Raw genomic sequence first — 19,014 nt, 5'->3', positions numbered from 1 at the left:
CACATATAAATCCTAATTAGTTATATTGATGTGTTTGGATGAAAGCTGTGGCTAGTTTCAACAATCAATTATGTAAAATGGTTGGCATCCATGTAAATATATTGTGGTTATTTTCAAGAATTGATTATGTCAAGTGACTACAACCTGTGTAAATATTGAGTAGCTGCTATTTAATTCAATAGCAGTCTTTATTCGTGTAGGTGTGCCTAGGTGATTAACATTGCCATTTATTCATGTCAATAAAAGACTGAGAACTCTGCGATATCAATATGGATGCAATAGAAATAATTTGAAGGCTGGAGTTTACTTATTTACAATTGTTCCGATTAACAATACTCTTTGACTCTAGCTCTTGCACAGCTCCCTAATATTTGTTTCCAACTCCTGCATTAATACTGCAACATGCAAGTTTAGTTTGCTCAGCTGTTTTCACCAGAACCTCATTGCTATCAGTTGTTAATTGTGCGGTATTGTGAGGAACAGAAGCAGAAAATATAGTTAATGGCAAGACCCTTAATAGCACTGATGTACAAAGGGATATTGGGATCCAAGCCTATAGCTGTCTGAAAGTGATAGCAGTAATAGAAAGAGTGGTAAAGAAGGCTTAAGATATGCTTACTTTCATCGATTGGGCCATTGCGTATAAGAATCAGGAAGTCATGTTGCAGCTTTATATAATTTAGGTTCGGCCACGTTTCTGCCTCATTACAGGAATAATGTGGATGCTTTGGAGAGGGTGCAGGAAAGGTTTACCCAAATCTTGGATTAGAGGGTATTAGCTGTAAGAAGAGGTTGGACAAACTTGGCTTGTTTCCTTTGGAGACTGAGGATGTATAAAATTATGAGAGGCAGAGATAGCGTAGACAATCATAACTTTTTTATGGCTAGAAATGTGAAAGACTAGCTGCTGCTTCTTGTTGTCGGCGGTCTCTATGTCTGTTCAACACTCGACCGTCACCGCCTCCTCTTGGTGCTCTGTCCCCACTCGGTCTCTTCCCCTCCTCCACCGCAGATGCCACCTCCTTCTCCTGTCGCTCTGTCCACTCTAGTTGAGTGGTACCAAAACAATGATCTTAATCTTAATGTTAGCAAGACCAAAGAGTTTTTTGTTGACCATAGGAAGGGAAGCATGAACCTGTCTTCATCAGTGGGATGCACCTCTGGTGATCTGTCCTTCTTCTTGCCAATGGCGTGCACAGCCTAAAGTTGTAGGACAACTTGTTCTATTTAATCTTATTTGATTGTGCACGCCAGGTTGATTGCATTCGTGGAAAAAGGGTGGACCACGTGAAGGTTGCAATCTCCCACCCTGATTTGTCCTCAGTCCAGGGCGTTGAAGCAGTCACAAAGAAAACTCATCAATGCCTCTGCTTCCCTAGAAATTCGAACAGATTCAGACATTGCTAAATACCCTATCGAACGTCTACAGGTGTCGGTAGACAGCATACTGACTGGTTGTATCACAACCTCCTTAAATTAACTCAAGCACCCAAGAATGAAGGAGGCTGCAGAAAGTAGTGGACATTACAATGTTGATTTCCCCACTATTGAAGGAATCTACATGAAGTGCTGCCTTAAGAAAGTGGCGAATATCATCAAAGAACCACACCACCTTTGGCACACTCTCATCACCTTGATATCGTGGGGACGAAGATATTGGAGTGTGACAACTACAGATTCAGGAACAGTTTCTTCCCAGGAACCATCAGGCTCTTGAGTCACACAGCACAAGCCTAACCACAACCCTACTTCAACTACTCTACCATGGACTTTACATGTATTGCACTATTATGACCTGGTTACTGGTATAACTGATCATTTATTGCATTATTTTTTTTATTGGTTTATGGTTATTATTGTCACATGTACTGAGGTACAGTGAAATGCTTTGATTGCATGCTAATCAAACATAGCAGATGTAGCATTCATGAATACAAACTCAAGTATAATTAATCCATTAGAGCAAAGGGGAAGATACAGAGTGCAGAGCATAGTTCTCAGCATTGTAGTGCATCAGTTCCATAGGTAAAGTCCAATGCCCACAATGCGGTAGAGGTGAATTGGACAATACCCTAGCTTATGGAAGGACTACACCGAAGCCTGATAACAGAGGGGAAGAAGGTACACAAAATTGCTGGAGAAACTCAGCGGGTGCAGCAGCATCTATGGAGCGAAGAAAATAGGTGACGTTTCGGGCCGAAACCCTTCTTCAGACGGATGGTGGGTGGGAGGGGAGAAGGAAGGAAAAGGGGGAGGAGGAGGAGCCCGAGGGCGGTGGGATGGGAGGAGACAGCTCGAGGGTTAAGGAAGGGGAGGAGACAGCAAGGGCTAGCAAAATTGGGAGAATTCAACATTCATGCCATCAGGATGCAAGCTGCCCAGGCGGAATATGAGGTGCTGTTCCTCCAATTTCCGGTGTTGCTCACTCTGGCAATGGAGGAGACCCAGGACAGAGAGGTTGGATTGGGAATGGGAGGGGGAGTTGAAGTGCTGAGCCACCGGGAGGTCAGGTTGGTTATTGCAGACTGAGCGGAGGTGTTCGGCGAAACGATCGCCCAACCGCCGCTTGGTCTCCCCGATGTAAATCAGCTGACATCTAGAGCAGCGGGTGCAGTAGATGAGGTTGGAGGAGATACAGGTGAACCTTTGTCGCACCTGGAACGACTGCTTGGGACCTTGAATGGAGTCGAGGGGGGAGGTGAAGGGACAGGTGTTGCATTTCTTGCGGTTGCAACGGAAAGTGCCCGGGGAGGGGGTGGTATGGGAGGGAAGGGAAGAATTGACAAGGGAATTGCGGAGGGAGCGGTCTTTGCGGAAGGCAGACATGGGGGGAGATGGGAAGATGTGGCGAGTGGTGGGGTCACGTTGGAGGTGGCGGAAATGGCGGAGGATTATGTGTTGTATTTGCCGGCTGGTGGGATGAAAGGTGAGGACCAGGGGGACTCTGCCCTTGTTGCGAGTGCGGGGATGGGGAGAGGGGAAGAAGCTGTTTCTGAATTTGTTTGTTGGCATACATGCCACTGGGGATAAATGGGACTACTGTAGATAGGGTGATCAGCTTGAAAAACCTGGGAGTCCACCACAGAGCATCTGACATGGACAACACACACTGGTGAGAAAGGCAAGGCAGTGCCTTTACCACCTCAGACAGCTGAGGAAATTCAGAATCTCTCTGAGGATCCTTCAATCCTTCTACTCTGGTGCTGTAGAAAGCATCCTGTCCAGAAACATCTCAATCTGGTTTGGAAACAGCTCTGCCCAGGGCAGGAAGGCTCTGCAGAGGGTAGTGTGTTCAGCCGAACGCACCATGGGAACTACACTCACCCCCCTGCAGGACCTATACACCAGGATGTGCAGATCCAGAGCCAGCAAGATCATGAAAAACCCCTGCCACCCCAGCAACGGACTGTTCCAGTTGCTACGGTCAGGCAAGCGCCTCCGCTGTCACGCTGCGAAAGTGTATGAGATGGAGTTTCTTCCCACAGGTCATCAGGACTGTAAATTCTTTTTTAATTTTTTTATTTTTTTATTTATTAGAAGCAAGTGTACAAAAATATAACCAGCGGCATATGACACAATACAGTTATTGTACAGCTTCAATTTTGACTTTTAGCTATAGTTAAGAGAAAAGAAGAGAGAAAAAGTGGAATATGCATGGATAGAACCCCTAGACTACCAAAGTGGTGTAGCCAAAGAAGGATTGTAAATTCTGATCTCACCAGGGAGTAATTACTGTTGTGTCTTTTTTTAAAATGTAAATACTGGTTCTGTTCTGTTCTGTTCTGTTCTGTTGTTCTGTTAATCCCGCAGGCATTGCCACTTTATTTCACTATCTTGTACGTGTATGTGACAAATAAAGTTGACTTGACTTGATTTCAAGCTTCAATACCTTCTACTGGACATTTGCAGGGAGAAGGAATGCCTTTGATTATGTTGGTTGCTTTTCCGAGTCAGCATGAAGTGCACTTGGAATGAATGTGAGGAAGTCTGGTTGGTGTGATGGACTTGGCTACATACCCCGCTGTTTGCATGCAAGTGGAGACGGGTTGGTTAATAAATATGCAGATCACACCAAGATTGCTCGGGTCGTGGCTGTGTGAAGGCTGTCAGACTCATCGTGATATGAATCAGCTAAGGAAGTGAGCAGAGAAATGGCAGATGGAGTTTAATCTGCGCATATGAGGTACAGGAGGTTAAATGTAAGGAGACAATCTACAAATAATGGCATGACCCTTAACAGCATTGATGTTCAAAGGGATCTTGGAGAAGTTCATAACTCCCTGAAAGTGTCAGCACAAGTTGATAGAATGGTAAAAAAAAAGGCATATGGTTTACTTACTTTCATAGGTCAGGACATTGCGTGTGAGAGTCAGGAAGTCACGATGCAGCTTTATAGGACTTCACTTAGGCCGCATTTGGAGTAGTTCATACAGTTCTGGTCACCCCCTTACAGGAAGGTTGTGGAAGCTTTGGAAAGGGTGCAGAGGCGGTTTACCAGAAAGATGCCTGAATTAGAGGGTATTAGCTGCAGGTTGGACAGACTTGTATTACTTTCTCTGAAATGCTGGAGGTTGCAGGAAGACCAGATAGAAATATATAAAATTATGAGAGACATTGATTGGGTTGACTGACAGCCAACTTTTTTCCCAGGATGGAAAAATACTACAAGTTTTAAGATGAGGGCAAAGTTTAAAGTAGTTGTGAGAGGCAAGTTTTGTTGACACAGAGAGTGGCGAGTGCCTGGAAGGTGCTGCGAGGGGCAGTGTTTGAGGCAGATATGATAATGGCATTTAAGAGACCTTTAGATAGGGATATGTATATGAAGATTGATTCAGTCTGCTGTTACTCCAGCACTTTGTGCCATTTCACCTTGAAACTAGGCGCTGATACCGCTGGCCTTTCGTCACTGGTTCATACAGCTGCTGTTGGGGCTCATGTTGTAGACCCTGGGGACAGCAGTATCTACTGTACCTGGGAACCCCCGGGATGACCTCCAGAGCCGACGGGCTGGATCTTCCAGGAACAATGAAGCTGCAGCTGCCAACTTTGAAGGAGCTGGAGCTGCCATCTGTGAAGGAATCCCCGTTCCAGCACAAGTCCGCAGAAACAGCAGGTACAGTAAACACAGTACCTGGAAACAAAGGGGAAGCCTCCATTGTGTCTGGAAATGTGGCCGACGGGCAGGACCGGGTCAGACTGAAGCGCTGGGGACTTCGGCCCCCTCTCCCTACTATCCTACTGGCCAACGTACAGTCCCTTGAAAACAAAGTGGAGGACCTAAGGGCAAGGCTGCTTTATCAAAGGGAGCTGAGAGAATGCTCTGTGTTCTGTTTCACAGAGACATGCCTCACCCCCAGCTCCCCAGACAGCGATCCAGCCTGAAGGGTTCTCCATCAACCTTATGGACCGTACGCTGGCATCTGGGAAAGGGAGTGGAGGGGGCGTCTGCCTCATGGTCAACTCTGCGTGGTGTTGAGACCTGGCAGTCCTGTCCAACTCCTGCTCTCCACACCTGGAACATCTGGCGGTGAAGTGCCGTCCCTTTTATCTACCGAGGGAATTCACCTCCATCATTCTGACTGCGGTCTACATCCTACCCCAGGCAGACGTCCGTCTGGCACTGGAGGAGCTGCACGCCGTGGTCAACAAACACCAGACGTCTTAACCCGAGGCATTTACCACCATTGCTGGGGACTTCAATAAGGCAAACCTAAAGAAATCACTCCCTGACTTCCACCAACAGCTGCCGTTACGGCTCATGTTGTAGACCCTGGGGACAGCAGTTTCTTCAGGCCTCTGAACTTCCACCAACACGTCTCCTGCTGCACCTGAGGACCAACCACCCTCAACCACTGCTACACCACCATCTAGGATGCCTATCGCTCTATCCCTCACCCTCACTTCGGTAAATCCGACCATACCATGGTGCTGCTTCTTCCTGCCTACAGGCAGCAAATAAAGAGCGCACCCCCAGAAGTGAGGACTGTACAGAGCTGATCGGGGGGGAGGGGGGGGGGGGGAGGAGGCAGACGAACAACTCCAGGACTGTTTGGAGTCTGCAGACTGGGCAATGTTCAAGGACTTGGAAACGGACTTGAACAAATACGCCACAGTCATTACAGACATCATTAAGAAATGTGTGGAGGACTGCATCCTCACCAAAACCTTCCGAGTGTTTCCCAATCAGAAACCTTGGATGAACTTTGAGATCCGCACTCTTCTGAAGACAAGACACCGGGCATTCATGTCTGATGATACGGTGGTCTACAAGAAGTCCAGATACGACCTTGGTAAGGCCATCAAAAGGCCAAAAGGGGCTTCTGCTCCAAATTGAAGGATGAGACAGATGTTCGGCAGCTGTGGCGGGGCCTGAATGCAATTACCTCCTACAAGGCGAAACCAGGAGGCAGCTCGAATGTCGGCGAAACATCACTCCCTGATGAGCTCAATGCGTTTTACGCACGCTTTGATAGGGAGAACATCGATGTGCCTTCCCGAGCCCCCATTCACTGTGATGGTATTTCAGTCTCAGTCATCACTCAGGAAATCCTTCAGAGGGGTGAACCCTCGAAAAGCGCCTGGACCTGATGGTATACCCGGTCGTGTTCTAAAAACCTGTGCGGACCAACTGGCTGGAGTTTTTACTGACATTTTCAACCTCTCACTTCTGAGGTCCGAGGTCCCCACCTGCTTCAAAAGGGCATCAATTATACCAGTGCCCAAGAAGAGTAAGGTGACGTGCCTCAATGACTATCGACCAGTGGCACTAACGCCGGTGGTGATGAAGTGCTTTGAGAGGTTCATCATGGCGCAAATCAACTCCTACCTCGACAAAAACCTGGACCCACTGCAGTTCGCTTACTGCCACAACAAATCAACGGTGGATGCGATCTTGCTGGTCCTCCACTCCGCTCTGGACCACTTGGACAACAAAAACCCATATGTCAGGCTGTTATTCATTGATTACAGCTCGGCATTTAACACTATCATCCCCTCCAAGCTGGTTACCAAACTCGCAGAACTGAGTCTCTGCGCATCCCTCTGCAATTGGATCCTCGACTTCCTCATTCACAGACCACAGTCTGTTCGTATTGGTGGAAATGTGTCAGCCTCGATAACAATCAGCTCGGGAGCACCTCAAGGCTGCGTGCTCAGCCCCCTGCTGTACTCACTCTACACTCATGACTGCGTAGCCGGTCATAGTGTGAACTCCATCATCAAGTTCGCTGACGACACCACTGTTGTGGGACGTATCACTGATGGGGATGAGTCAGAGTATAGAAGAGAGATCGAACAACTATCCATATGGTGCCAGCACACTAACCTGGCCCTCAACATCAGCAAAACCTAGGAACTGATTGTAGACTTTGGAAGGGGTAGGATGGGGACCCACAGTCCCATTTATATCAACGGGTCGATGATTGAAAGGGTCAAGAGCTTCAAATCCTGGGCGTGCAGATCTTTCCTGGTCTGAGAAGACTGATGCAATTATTAAGAAAGCACATCAGCGCCTCTACTTCCTCAGAAGATTACGGAGAGTCGGTTTGTCAAGGATCATCAAGGACCCACACCATCCTGGCCACACACATCTCCCTGCTACCTTCAGGTGGAAGGTACAGGAGCCTGAAGACTGCAACGACCAGGTTCAGGAATAGCTACTTCCCCACAGCCATCAAGCTATTAAACTTGGCTCGGACAAAACTCTGAACATTAATAGCCCATTATCTGTTATTTGCACTTTATCAGTTTATTTATTAATCTGTGTATTTACGTATATAATGGTATATGGACACACTGATCTGTTTTGTAGTCAATGCCTACTATGTTCTGTTGTGCTGAAGCAAAGCAAGAATTTCATTGTCCAATCAGGGACACATGACAATAAACTCTTTTGACTCATTTATTCTGCTTGGAAGCCTTTATCGTACATTTATATGAATGGCTTGTTAACTAATTTAATGGCTGTTAACGGTAAGTGGTACACTCTAACCACCACGTCTCATACTGTGTTCTCTTTGGCTTTCACCACCCACGGTAAAGCTTTGATCCAAACATGAACAAAAGTGCTGAATTCTATAGGGTGGGCATGAAGTGATTTTCTGTGACGCGAATGCATCATTTGAACCTGTAACCTTGAGAAACTCTAGTGAATCGGAAGCAGTGGATGTTAGGCCAGCACAAAATAGAGCAGTAAAGAATTGCTAATGCTGGTTTAAATCGAAGGTAGACACAAAATGCCAGAGTAACTCAGCGAGACAGGCAGCACCTCTGGAGAGATGGAAAGGGTGATATTTCAGGTCAAGACCCTTCTTCAGACTTTTCTCCGCCAAAATAGAGAAGGTCAGATGGAGGTTACAGCAAGTAACAAATGATCTAACTTCCCAAAGTCTTTCTATAATTTACAAGGCACATGAGGAATATTGTGTGTAATTCTGATCAGGAAAAGTGTGAATATTCCAGAGAGGATGTAGAAAAGCTTTATCAGAAATTACAGATATTTGCAACAAAGTTGAACTGAAGAAACTGGCATTGTTCTAATTGGTGCAATAAGATCACGATGAGATTTGACAGACTTGTACAAAGTCAAGAAAAGTTTAGGTACGATAAATCTTCTCCTGACTATATATTCTAAAGAATTTGTAAGGCAGATATAAAGTGATAAATAAAAGATATGGGGCGGGTGGCGATGTAAAATGGGGGAGAAGGGATTCACGTGTGATAAATTATTTGTTTACATAAAGTGGTAATTGTAACGGCACCATACGTGATGAATAAAGATGAGACTTCAGCCGGTTCAAAGAATAATTTATTCAGTGGTAGTTGGTGCGCTAACTATGTTGTTGCAGCTGAGCGAGGTTGTTCCCTCGTGCTCAGCTGCCAGTTGTCTCGGTAGCTCTCGTGTTGAGAGAGCTTTTGTATCAGGACACTCCCTCTAGCCTATGACGTCACGTGCCCGCCCTCGTATCTCCTGACGAGGGTTCGAGCATGAATGGCCCTGTTTAGGCTGACGCCACATAATGATATTAAATTAATGGGTTGGAAGAATAGTAGATACACAATTAAGGCTTGAAAAGGTAACAGAAAAGGCAATTGAAGGAAAACAATTTGCAGATCCCGAGGAATAAGATGAGAGATGGGACTGATCGGATTTTTCCTCAGAGCTGGAGTTGACTTAGTGGACCTCGTGGTGACCTCTGCGACTTGGAAACATCACCATTCCAAAAAACAAAATGATGGAAATCTAAAACAAAAAAAATAAAAATGCATGGAATACTCAACATGTTAGGCTGCATGTGTGGAAAGAGAATCAGAGTCAACATTTCAGGTTGGAGACCTTTCCCAGGGATGCAGACTAACTTGTTGCGTATTTCCTGCATTTTCTGTTTTTGTTTTACCATACCTTTGTCACTTTGTTGAAAGTCTCTCCTTAAAAACACTATTTTTATCTTCTTTTCATCTCTAATCTTTATTTTCCAATATGCCAATCAATCCCTCCTCTCCTGTAACCACTTATTGCACATTTAGCTTTGTCCTCCTAGCATTCTCCCCTCTACTGCAATCAGTCAGCTGTAGGGCCCCAAGACTGGATCGTCGCCCATCTAGGCCATCCATAGATGTTGCTTAGCCTGCCAAGTTACTCCATCACTTAGTATCATTTTTATAAATCAGCACCGGCGTCCATTTTATGTATGTTGCTGGTTCAATTGACCTTCTGTTCCATGTGGTCACAGAGAGAACATCCAAACTCCATACAGCCAGCACCTGCAGTCAGGATGTAGGTCTCTGGGGCTGTAAGACATTATTGCCAGTTGCAGCATTTGGTTGTGTCTTTAAGGTTGATATAGCACTGCACAAGCATTCTTGTCACATGCTTTTCAGCACACAGAATGATGTCTGTGCTCTTATGGATTTGCAGACAATTTGACTGCCATACTCTATTGGATTATAATTGTTGCGATAGATTTTAAAATGTCATATTAAGTTGCAGGAATCTTAAAAGATTTTTCTTTACTTTGCATTCCATTTACATCTTGTTTGTTGGTTCTTTTGTCTGATTTTTCAGCTGTTAAATGTGTTGAACTCTATTTCAACAGTACCCGGAAATGCCACCTTCTCTTAGATGTCTTCAACTCTACAGAACACGAACTGACCATAAGTGCTAAGAATAATGAGGATTTGATTTTGCACGCTGGAGAGTGTCAAAGGTAGGTGATCGAGGTCTACACCAACTCAGTAAAATAACTTTTGACATCTATTAGGTGTGAAATAAATATTCACGGTAGTCTTTTCCTCGCAGCTCACTCTGCCACCCAGCTTTGTGTCATCCGCAAACTTGGAGATGTTACATTTAATTCCCTCATCTAAATCGTTAATATATATTGTAAATAACTGGGATCGCAGCACTGATCCTTGCGGCACCTTGCTGTGAATTATGTACCCAGCCTCAATTGACTAGTCACTGCAACTGAGTAAATTTACTTTAACTGAGCAGTCTGCCCCAAATATTTCCTTTTAATTTTGGTGTCACAATTTATTTAATAATGTTTTGTGATTGTTTTCTCCATTGAAGATACTGTAGAAAGTGTTTTTGTAATGGGAAATTCAATGTACACAGCAGGTTGTCAGTGCAATTATCATACCATAAACTTAATAATTGTGATTCTGTAGATAACTAAAACATAATTCATTTTAGATCAAATAGGCTTTCAACAAATGAACGGCTCTGTAATTACTGCGTGTGGAAAATAACTCCTAAAGAAAGAAATTATTAACAAAATAATCTGTCAGTCTATTAATAATTTTGAAATTACTGACTACAATATAATTAAAATAACTTTTTTTTTAATCGTTTGAAAGAGACTTCACCCAAAAAGTTGAATTGATCAGCAAATATCTTTCTGCACCGTCCTCCATTGGCAGTAAAGAATAGCGTGTTTAACTTGCTGTGAATTATGTACCCAGACTCAATTGACAACATTTTCCTCTTTTCAGTAAAATAAATGAGCTAAAACAGAGAAATGGAATAGGTGATATTTCGGGTCGAGACCCTTCTCCAGAGATGATGCCTGACCCGCTGAGTTACTACAGCATTTTGTGTGTATCCCCGTTGATAACTGGTGCTTGGCTTTCGCCGGCACTGAGGGGGTTTGCCGACAGCCACTGGATAAGGCGAGAGGTGCAGCTGACAGCCCCCGGCCCGTCGGGGAACGGGTTCCTTGGGAGTTGGAGCAGAGTTGAGCTGGAGTTAGCACTTCTTCTCCGCTCTGGCTGTAGGCCTGGGGCCACCACTGTTCCGGGCCGGTGTCCCGTCAGACCAGGGTCACCCCGGACATCCGGCCGCCCCCGAACAAGGATGGGACGGTCCGGTAGCAATTCAACAGCGCTTGCAGTGCCGAAGACCTGGGTTTGATCCTGACTACGGATGAAATGTAGGTCTGTGCACTCGCAGCAGCTCAGTTGCCGAGAATATTTATCTTGAGTGACCTATGACCTGAGCATGCGCAGTTGAAATACAAAACGCACTTATTGGCTATTTGTCAAGGCAATATTTTAGTTTCCACTGGAGTATAATTTCAATAAGCGAGTTTGGTATTCCGATTGTGCATGCCGAGGTCAAAGGGCATTCGCGATAAACAGCTGAGCTGCTGTGTGCATACAGTTCTGCATTTCATCCGTAGTCAGGATCAAAACCGGGGTCTCCGGTGCTGCAAGTGCTGATGAATTGCTACTGCAGTTAGATAACGTCGAACAAGTGATCTCACTACCGTCCCCTCTCGAGTGTCCCATCCCTGTCTGGGGGCGGCCGGAGATGTCCTGGGTGACGGAACAGCCAGCGCCAACCAACTCAACTCTGCTCCAACTCCTGAGGAACCCGTTCCCCGACGGGCTGGGGACCGTCAGCTGCACCTCTCGCTTTATCCAGTGGATGTCGGTTAACCCATCGGTGATGGCGAAAGTCGAGCACCAATCAACGGGGATACACACAAAATACTACAATAACTCAGCGGGTCAGTCAACATCTCTGGAGAAGGGTCTCGACCTGAAAAGTCACCTATTCCTTTTCTCCCAAGATGCTGCCTGTCCTGCTGAGTTACTCCAGCATGTTGTGTCTACCTTCGGTATAAACCAGCATCTGCAGTTCCTTCCTACAGAGCGACGTCTGTCCACGGGTAAAGGCGAGGCTGGAGCTGGGTCTGGGGGCGTCGGCACTACTGCCCCAGGCCGGCTGGGAGGGAGAGGAGCGGGACCCGGGACAAGGACTAGGCCGCAGTCTCGGCCTCCTCCGGCTCCAGGCCGCTCGACCCGTTCCCCCCCCCCCCCCCCCCCCCCCACCCCCACCCCACCCGACAGCCCCCGCCTCAAGTACAACTTCATTGTCGATGTGGGGGAGAAAACAGGGCTGGCGGTGGTTTACATCGAGATCCTGAGGAGGAGGGGAGTGGGGGAAGTAGGGACTGAGGGATAGAGGGAAAAGGTGGCAGGGCGGGATGGGGAGAGGGATGGGGAGAGGGATGGGGAGAGAGGAACTCACTATAGCGGCTTCTCTGCTGGTCCTGGACACCCCGTCTCCACAAGAACTCCCCGGCACTAGGACAATCCCTCCACCCCACCCCCATCCCCCCCCGCCCCGGACTGGAGGGAGGGACTGCAGGACATTGCCCACCTCTGCAACCAACGTGCAAACCCCGGCACATCCTGCGGAATGTTAAACTAAATACATCATTGTGAGCAAAACACAAACACCTCTTCTCTCTCCCCCACCTCTCACTGTCTCTCCGCCAGTCCAGTCTCTCCTGTCTCTTACTCGCATCGGCCCCTCTCTGTCGCTGTTCACCCTGCTCTCCTTCTACCTGACACCCCTGTTCTATTTTTTTTCTCGAATGAACTTTGATAAATCGCATGATTCCTTATGTTTTTTGGAATACTGAACTTGCTTATTGCTCTGAAAGAGCAGATTAGCCATTTATTATGTGTTATCTTGCATCATGTAGAATTATCTTACAATCATCAGAGCGTGCAAACTCATAATAATGGATTTTAAACTAAAGTAGTAAAAAATGACTCATTAGATAAGCTGAAATACAAATGTTGTGCCATATCTACATTGTGCAATAAACTGTTGCAAATCAAATAAAAAAGATTGCATTCTTGGAAACGTTATCTGTAAGATAAGTGCTTGTTTCCATTCCCTAAGAGGCTAGACTATTGAAAATCTCATGTATTTATATAAATGAATGTGAATTTAAGATTGCTTCATAACAAGACACTAAATACAGGAAGATGTATTAACTATGCTTAATTGTTGTTAATTATGGCTATCTAGCCAGTACAATAAGATTACTTCCATTCATCAGAATTTTTTGAGCTGGCCCACTATTGCATGTCTTTTAATCCCAGGGCTGGGGTGATTGGGGAAGACTTGGCAATTAAATCTGTGCATACTTTTTTTGGTGTTTGGTCAATACTAGTTTTTTGCAACTGAAAGGAAAAGAAGGTCAGAATACTGAAAGATTATCAGTTCAGAAAGTTCTATTCAGTGAGTAACACATTAATTTTGTTGTACCATGTGCAATGACAATAAAGAGATTCATTCATTCATTCATGCAGAAGGGCGGGATTGTTTAAAAGTCAGCAACCACTAAACAAGGCACTTTCAATTTTGTAGCTAAAAGCAGTTAATATTCTGGGTGACTGCTGCTAGTGAGTGTATAAAGTGATGGAATTCCTGAGACCATTACCCTCTTAAACAGATATATTCCTTTGGATGTTGTTGGGGTTGACTGGTCAGGGGAGAATCACAGCAGTCAGGTCTGTGGTATCTGGTCTGGCTTTGAGGCACAGAGGAAAATGGTGGTCAGGCAGAGCAGTTGTGATAGGACACTTGCTGGTTAGGGGGACAGACTGCAGACTCTGTTCGCAAAAGAGACACTGGGATGCTGTGTTACATCCCTGGAGCCAGTTGTCAAGATATCACAGAGTATCTGCAAATCATTCTCAAGGGTGAATGCGAGCATCCGGAAGTTGTTGTGCACATTGGCGCAAATGACATGGGTAGAAAAGGGAAGAGGTGCTGCAGAGTGAATACAGGGAGTTTGGCAAAAGGTTTGAAAGCAGGACCTTGATGGTAAAAATCTACGGATTGCATCCGGAGCTACGTGCTAGTCAGAGTAAGAATCTGAAGATGGGGCAGGTGAATTTGTGGCCGAGTAGTTGGAATACAGATTTTTTGGACCATTGGAATCTCTTCTGGAGCAGAAGTGACCTGTACAAGAGGGTCAGGTTGCATCTGAACTCGAGGGAAACCAATATCCTGGCCAGTAGGTTTACGAGTGCTGTTCGGGAAGGTTTAAACTGTATTTGAAGGGGACGGGATCTAATGCAGAACTGAGGAAGGTGAGAGGCTGGAAGTTAGTATGGAAGGCGATGAAAGCAAGTTCAGTTGATAAGACAGGCAGGAGCATGACATAGAATGAGGCAGGATTGCTAGTTTAAATTGCATTTATTTCAATGTGTGCTGACGGGTAAAGTGGATGAATTCGGGGTGTGGATAGGTACGTGTAACTGAGACGTTGTAACCATTACAGAAACCTGATTAAAGGAGGGCCCGGACTGGCAGCTTAATATGCCAGGGTACAAGTGTTACAGCCAAGAGAGATATGGGGTAAAACAGGAGGGGATGTTGCTTTATTGATTAAGGAGCAGTAGTCTGAGATGACATTCAAAACAGAGAAACATAGAAAACAGGACCAGGAGTAGGCCATTCAGCCCTACGAGCCAGCACCGCCATTCAATATGATCATGCCTGCTTTCTCCCCATATCCCTTGATTCAGTTAGCCCTAGGAGCTATATCTAACTCTCTCTTGAAACCATCCAGTGAATTGGCCTCCACTGATCTCTGTGGCAGATTATTCCACAGATATTAGTGATGGTTCATTACAATACAATACAATACAATTTATTTGTCACTTGAACCTCATAGAGGCTCAAGTGAAATGTTGTTTCTGCAGTCATACATACAAGAAAAAAAAGACCCAAGACACAACACAATTTACACAGACATCCATCACAGCGAATCTCCACCTCGCTGTGATGGAAGGCAAAAAAAAACGTATCTCTCCCCTGCACTTCCCTCTCCCTCCGATGTCAGAGCCCCCGGCGGGCGATAACAATTGTCCCGCGGCCATTAACGCCGCGCCGGGTGATGCAAGGCCGCGCTCCGGGCCTTGTTGTTGGAGCCCCGGGCGGGTGCTGGCAAAGTCCCGCAGCCGTTGAAGCCACGCCGGGCGATGATGCAAGGCCCCGCTCCAGGTCATCCTCGACCCCGCTACTCGGGCGGGAGAAGTCGCCGTTGCGGAAGCCCCGAAAAGCGGTCTCCCAGCAGGGACTCGCTGGCTCCCGGTGTCACTGTCTACCAGACCTGCGGTTGGAGCCTCCGAATCCCCGAGGGTCGGGTCGCAGCAGCGCGCCACCACCGCTCCTCCCACTCCGGACTCGGCCAGCTCCGTGATGGTGAGTAGCTCCGCAGCTCCGTGACTGGAGCCCCAGGACGTTCCTGCTGGAGGCCGCTCCACGGTGCAGCCCCAACGACAACGGAGACCCGACAGGGAAAGGTCGAATTCTCCATGCAGGGGAAAAAAATTAAAAGTTTCCCCCCCCACCCCCCGGCCCCCCCCCCCCCACACACACACACATACCCCATCAAAAAAAATAAAAACTACATTAAAACGGGACAAAAAATAACAAAAAGACAGACGGACTGCAGAGGCCGCTGCGACGTGAGTCGCGCCGCCCACCGGCGTGATGGTTCATCCAGTGAGGTTAAACGGGTGGACCTGAGAAATCAAGTGGAGATGATCACCATGTTGAGAGCGTACTATAGGCCCCAAATAGTCAACAAGACTTATAATAACAAATATGGTAGCAGATTACAGGCAGTTGGAAAACCAGAAGAGTTGTCATATCAGGGCATTTTGTCTTTCCGCATGTAAACGAGGACTGCCATGGTGCCAGGGACTTTGATGGGGTGGAATTTGTCAAATGTGTTCAGGAAGGTTTCTTTAGGCATTATGTAAAAGGGAAGAGCAAATCATCGTTAGAAATTGATGATATGCCGGATGACTGGAGGGTGCCGAATGTTGTGTCTCTATTAAGAAAGGCGGCAAGGAAAAGACTGGGAACTATAGACCAATGAGCCAAACACCTGTAGCGGGTAAGTTACTGGAGAGGATTCTGAGATAAAATATATATCTTCATTTGGATAGACTGTGACTGACTTAGGCTAGTCAGCATCATTTTGTACACGAGGCATCGTGTCTTATGAATTTGATTGAGTTTTTGAAGAGGTAACCAAAGAAAGTTGCCAATCCACCTGCTGTCCTCCCATTTTTCTTCCATCAATCAAATATCCACACACTTCACCCACTGGATCGCCTTCCCCATATGGTTCCATCTGTCCTTCATCTCTCCTTTCATAGTTTACATTATCACCCTCTTTATTTATCAGAATCAAGCACATAGCCTTTGTGTTCCTGCTTATCATCCTCCAGATGTACCTCCACCTTCATCATCCCCTCTCCCAATCTGGCACCATCTGCCTTATTTCTTTGTCTGCTCAAACTATCACCCACCTGCTTCTGTCTACCAACTCTATCCCTCCCTCTCGCCCTACTTGTCCCTTTTGCCCATCATCCCTCATTCTTCCTAGGTCCACCCTTCATACTTATTGGCTCCAATCTCAGCATTTCCCTTCTCCTCTTCGTACCAACAATTTTCCGTCTCTTGCTGTTTACAATATTTGTCCTACCCCTTATTTGACTTCCCAAAATGCATTTATCGTAATTCGATTCCGTTTGATCAATATCATGCTGTAGCCTCAGACAATCTTCCCCGTTATCCACACCACCACCAACATACTTGTCATCTGCAAACTTGCTAATTGTATATTCTATATTCACTTCCAGCATATACATAAAAACAACAAGGGTCTAGGCTTTGATCCCTGTAGTGTTCCGTTGGACACAGAGATACAATCAGAAAAGCATCCTTCAACCACTGTGCTCTGCCTCCTTATACTAAGCCAATTTTAGATCCAAATTAGCCAGCTTTTCTCAGATCCCACGTACAGTACCTTATGGATCAGCTCACCATGCGAGACTCTGTCAAGTGTCTTCATAGCTGAGTCTCACGTTGCGAGTTGCCACAAGAGGTATCCCAAATTAAAGCTCGTGGTAATAACGTACGATTAACGTACGGAACTCGTGGACGCAACTTAGAGACTCGTGACGCTAACGGCAGGTACTCATGAAACTTGTCAACTTGCAAAAAATCAAACAATGTTTAAAAATTTCCACGTCAATTTTACTCTTGTGGTTAAGAATTGAAACATTGTAAGAACGTAATGGCCCATGCGTTTACCTTACTGTATTGTGAGTCTACCGTGAGAACTCTTTAACTCAGCGGGCAGGCAGCAGCAGATCAAGTCAAGTCAAGTTTATTTGTCACATACACATACGAGATGTGCAGTGAAATGAAAGTGGCAATGCTCGCGGACTTTTGTGCAAAAGACAAACAACAAAACAACCAAACAAATTATAAACACAATCATAACACACATATTCTTTTACATAATAAATAATGGAAGGAAAAACGTTATGTAGAGTTAGTCCCTGGTGAGATAGGCGTTTACAGTCCGAATTGCCTCTGGGAAGAAACTCCTTCTCAACCTCTCCGTTCTCACTGCGTGGCAACGGAGGCGTTTGCCTGACCGTAGTAGCTGGAACAGTCCGTTGCAGGGGTGGAAGGGGTCTCTCATGATTTTGTTTGCTCTGGAGTTGCACCTCCTGTTGTATAGTTCCTGCAGGGGGGTGAGTGAAGTTCCCATAGTGCGTTCGGCCGAACGCACTACTCTCTGCAGAGCCTTCTTGTCCTTGGCAGAGCAATTCCCAAACCAGATGGTAATGTTCCCGGACAAGATGCTTTCCACCGCCGCTGCGTAGAAACATTGGAGGATCCTCGGAGACACTCTGAATTTCCTCAATTGCCTGAGGTGGTAAAGACGCTGCCTTGCCTTACTCACGAGTGCTGAGGCGTGTGATGCCCATGTCATATCCTCAGAGATGTGGACTCCCAGATATTTAAAACAGTTCACCCTATCCATAGGATCCTCATTTATCCTCAATGGAGTGTACGTCCTCGGATGATGTGCCCTCCTAAAGTCCATGATCAGCTCCTTCGTTTTTTTGGTGTTCAAGAGGAGGCTGTTATCCTGGCACCCTTCAGATTGTGGCTCCCTTCAGTTTCCCAGCGACAATCACCTGCTATAATGCGAGAGAGATCATGCACTGTTGTAGGTCTCCTTTGCACATCGGTGTTTCTGTCTTTCTCCACTCATTGTTGGCCCCATCTGTCACCACCCCCACCTACACCCCTCTGCTTCCCGGCCATGTGTATTCCCTCCCCTCTCCAGCTCCCCGCCCATTGCACCGGCGCGGGGGCTTTGCACTGTCTTCATGTCGGCGATGCCAGCAGGTCAATGCCAGTCGCCCCGGGGTAGTCACTCCCATCAGTTTCCCAGGGGGTCAGGACGGGACTGGAGTTGGGAGGGAAAGGTGGGTTAGATGAGCAGGAGAGTGGGGTTGTTTGCAGTTGCAGAGGGAGGGGGCAAGGGCGGTACAGTTCCCAGTCTCTGCTCCTGTCCAGGGGGGTGGCCGGAGATGTCAGGACCAACGAGACACCGATCCCCAGGCCCACCAGGCCCACTGCAAGCACGGAGAACCCAGAGACCCACAGCCAACAGCAACTTCAGCCCAGCCCCGCTCCAGCTCCAGAGGAACCCGATGGGCCGCTACGGCGACAAGTGGCAGTTCGCCCACAGCCCGAGCTGCGCCCCCTCATCTGCCACCCGGGTTCCTCTTGGATGAGTGGATGTGGAGATGATGTTTCCACTAGTGGGAGAGTTTTGGACTGAAGGTCATAGCCTCAGAATTAAAGGATGTTCTTGTAGGAAGGAGATG

General features: G+C 46.6%; 1 protein-coding gene across 6 annotated transcripts in view; it reads left to right on the top strand.

Moving 5' to 3' along the window:
- The window catches only part of trappc9 (trafficking protein particle complex subunit 9), a 504,918-nt gene that overhangs the window by 223,131 nt on the left and 262,773 nt on the right, over nucleotides 1-19,014 (top strand). For all 6 annotated transcript variants that reach the window (XM_055634173.1, XM_055634169.1, XM_055634171.1 and 3 more), the window contains one exon: nucleotides 10,095-10,205. In XM_055634173.1, the coding sequence (XP_055490148.1) occupies nucleotides 10,095-10,205 (111 nt within the window). The remainder of the gene's footprint in view (nucleotides 1-10,094; nucleotides 10,206-19,014) is intronic.

Source organism: Leucoraja erinacea, chromosome 4 (assembly GCF_028641065.1).
Source record: "Leucoraja erinacea ecotype New England chromosome 4, Leri_hhj_1, whole genome shotgun sequence".
NCBI classification, from domain to species: Eukaryota; Metazoa; Chordata; class Chondrichthyes; order Rajiformes; family Rajidae; genus Leucoraja; species Leucoraja erinaceus.
The sequence above is the reverse complement of the archived record's forward strand: the minus strand, read 5'-3'. Positions and strand labels throughout refer to the sequence as shown.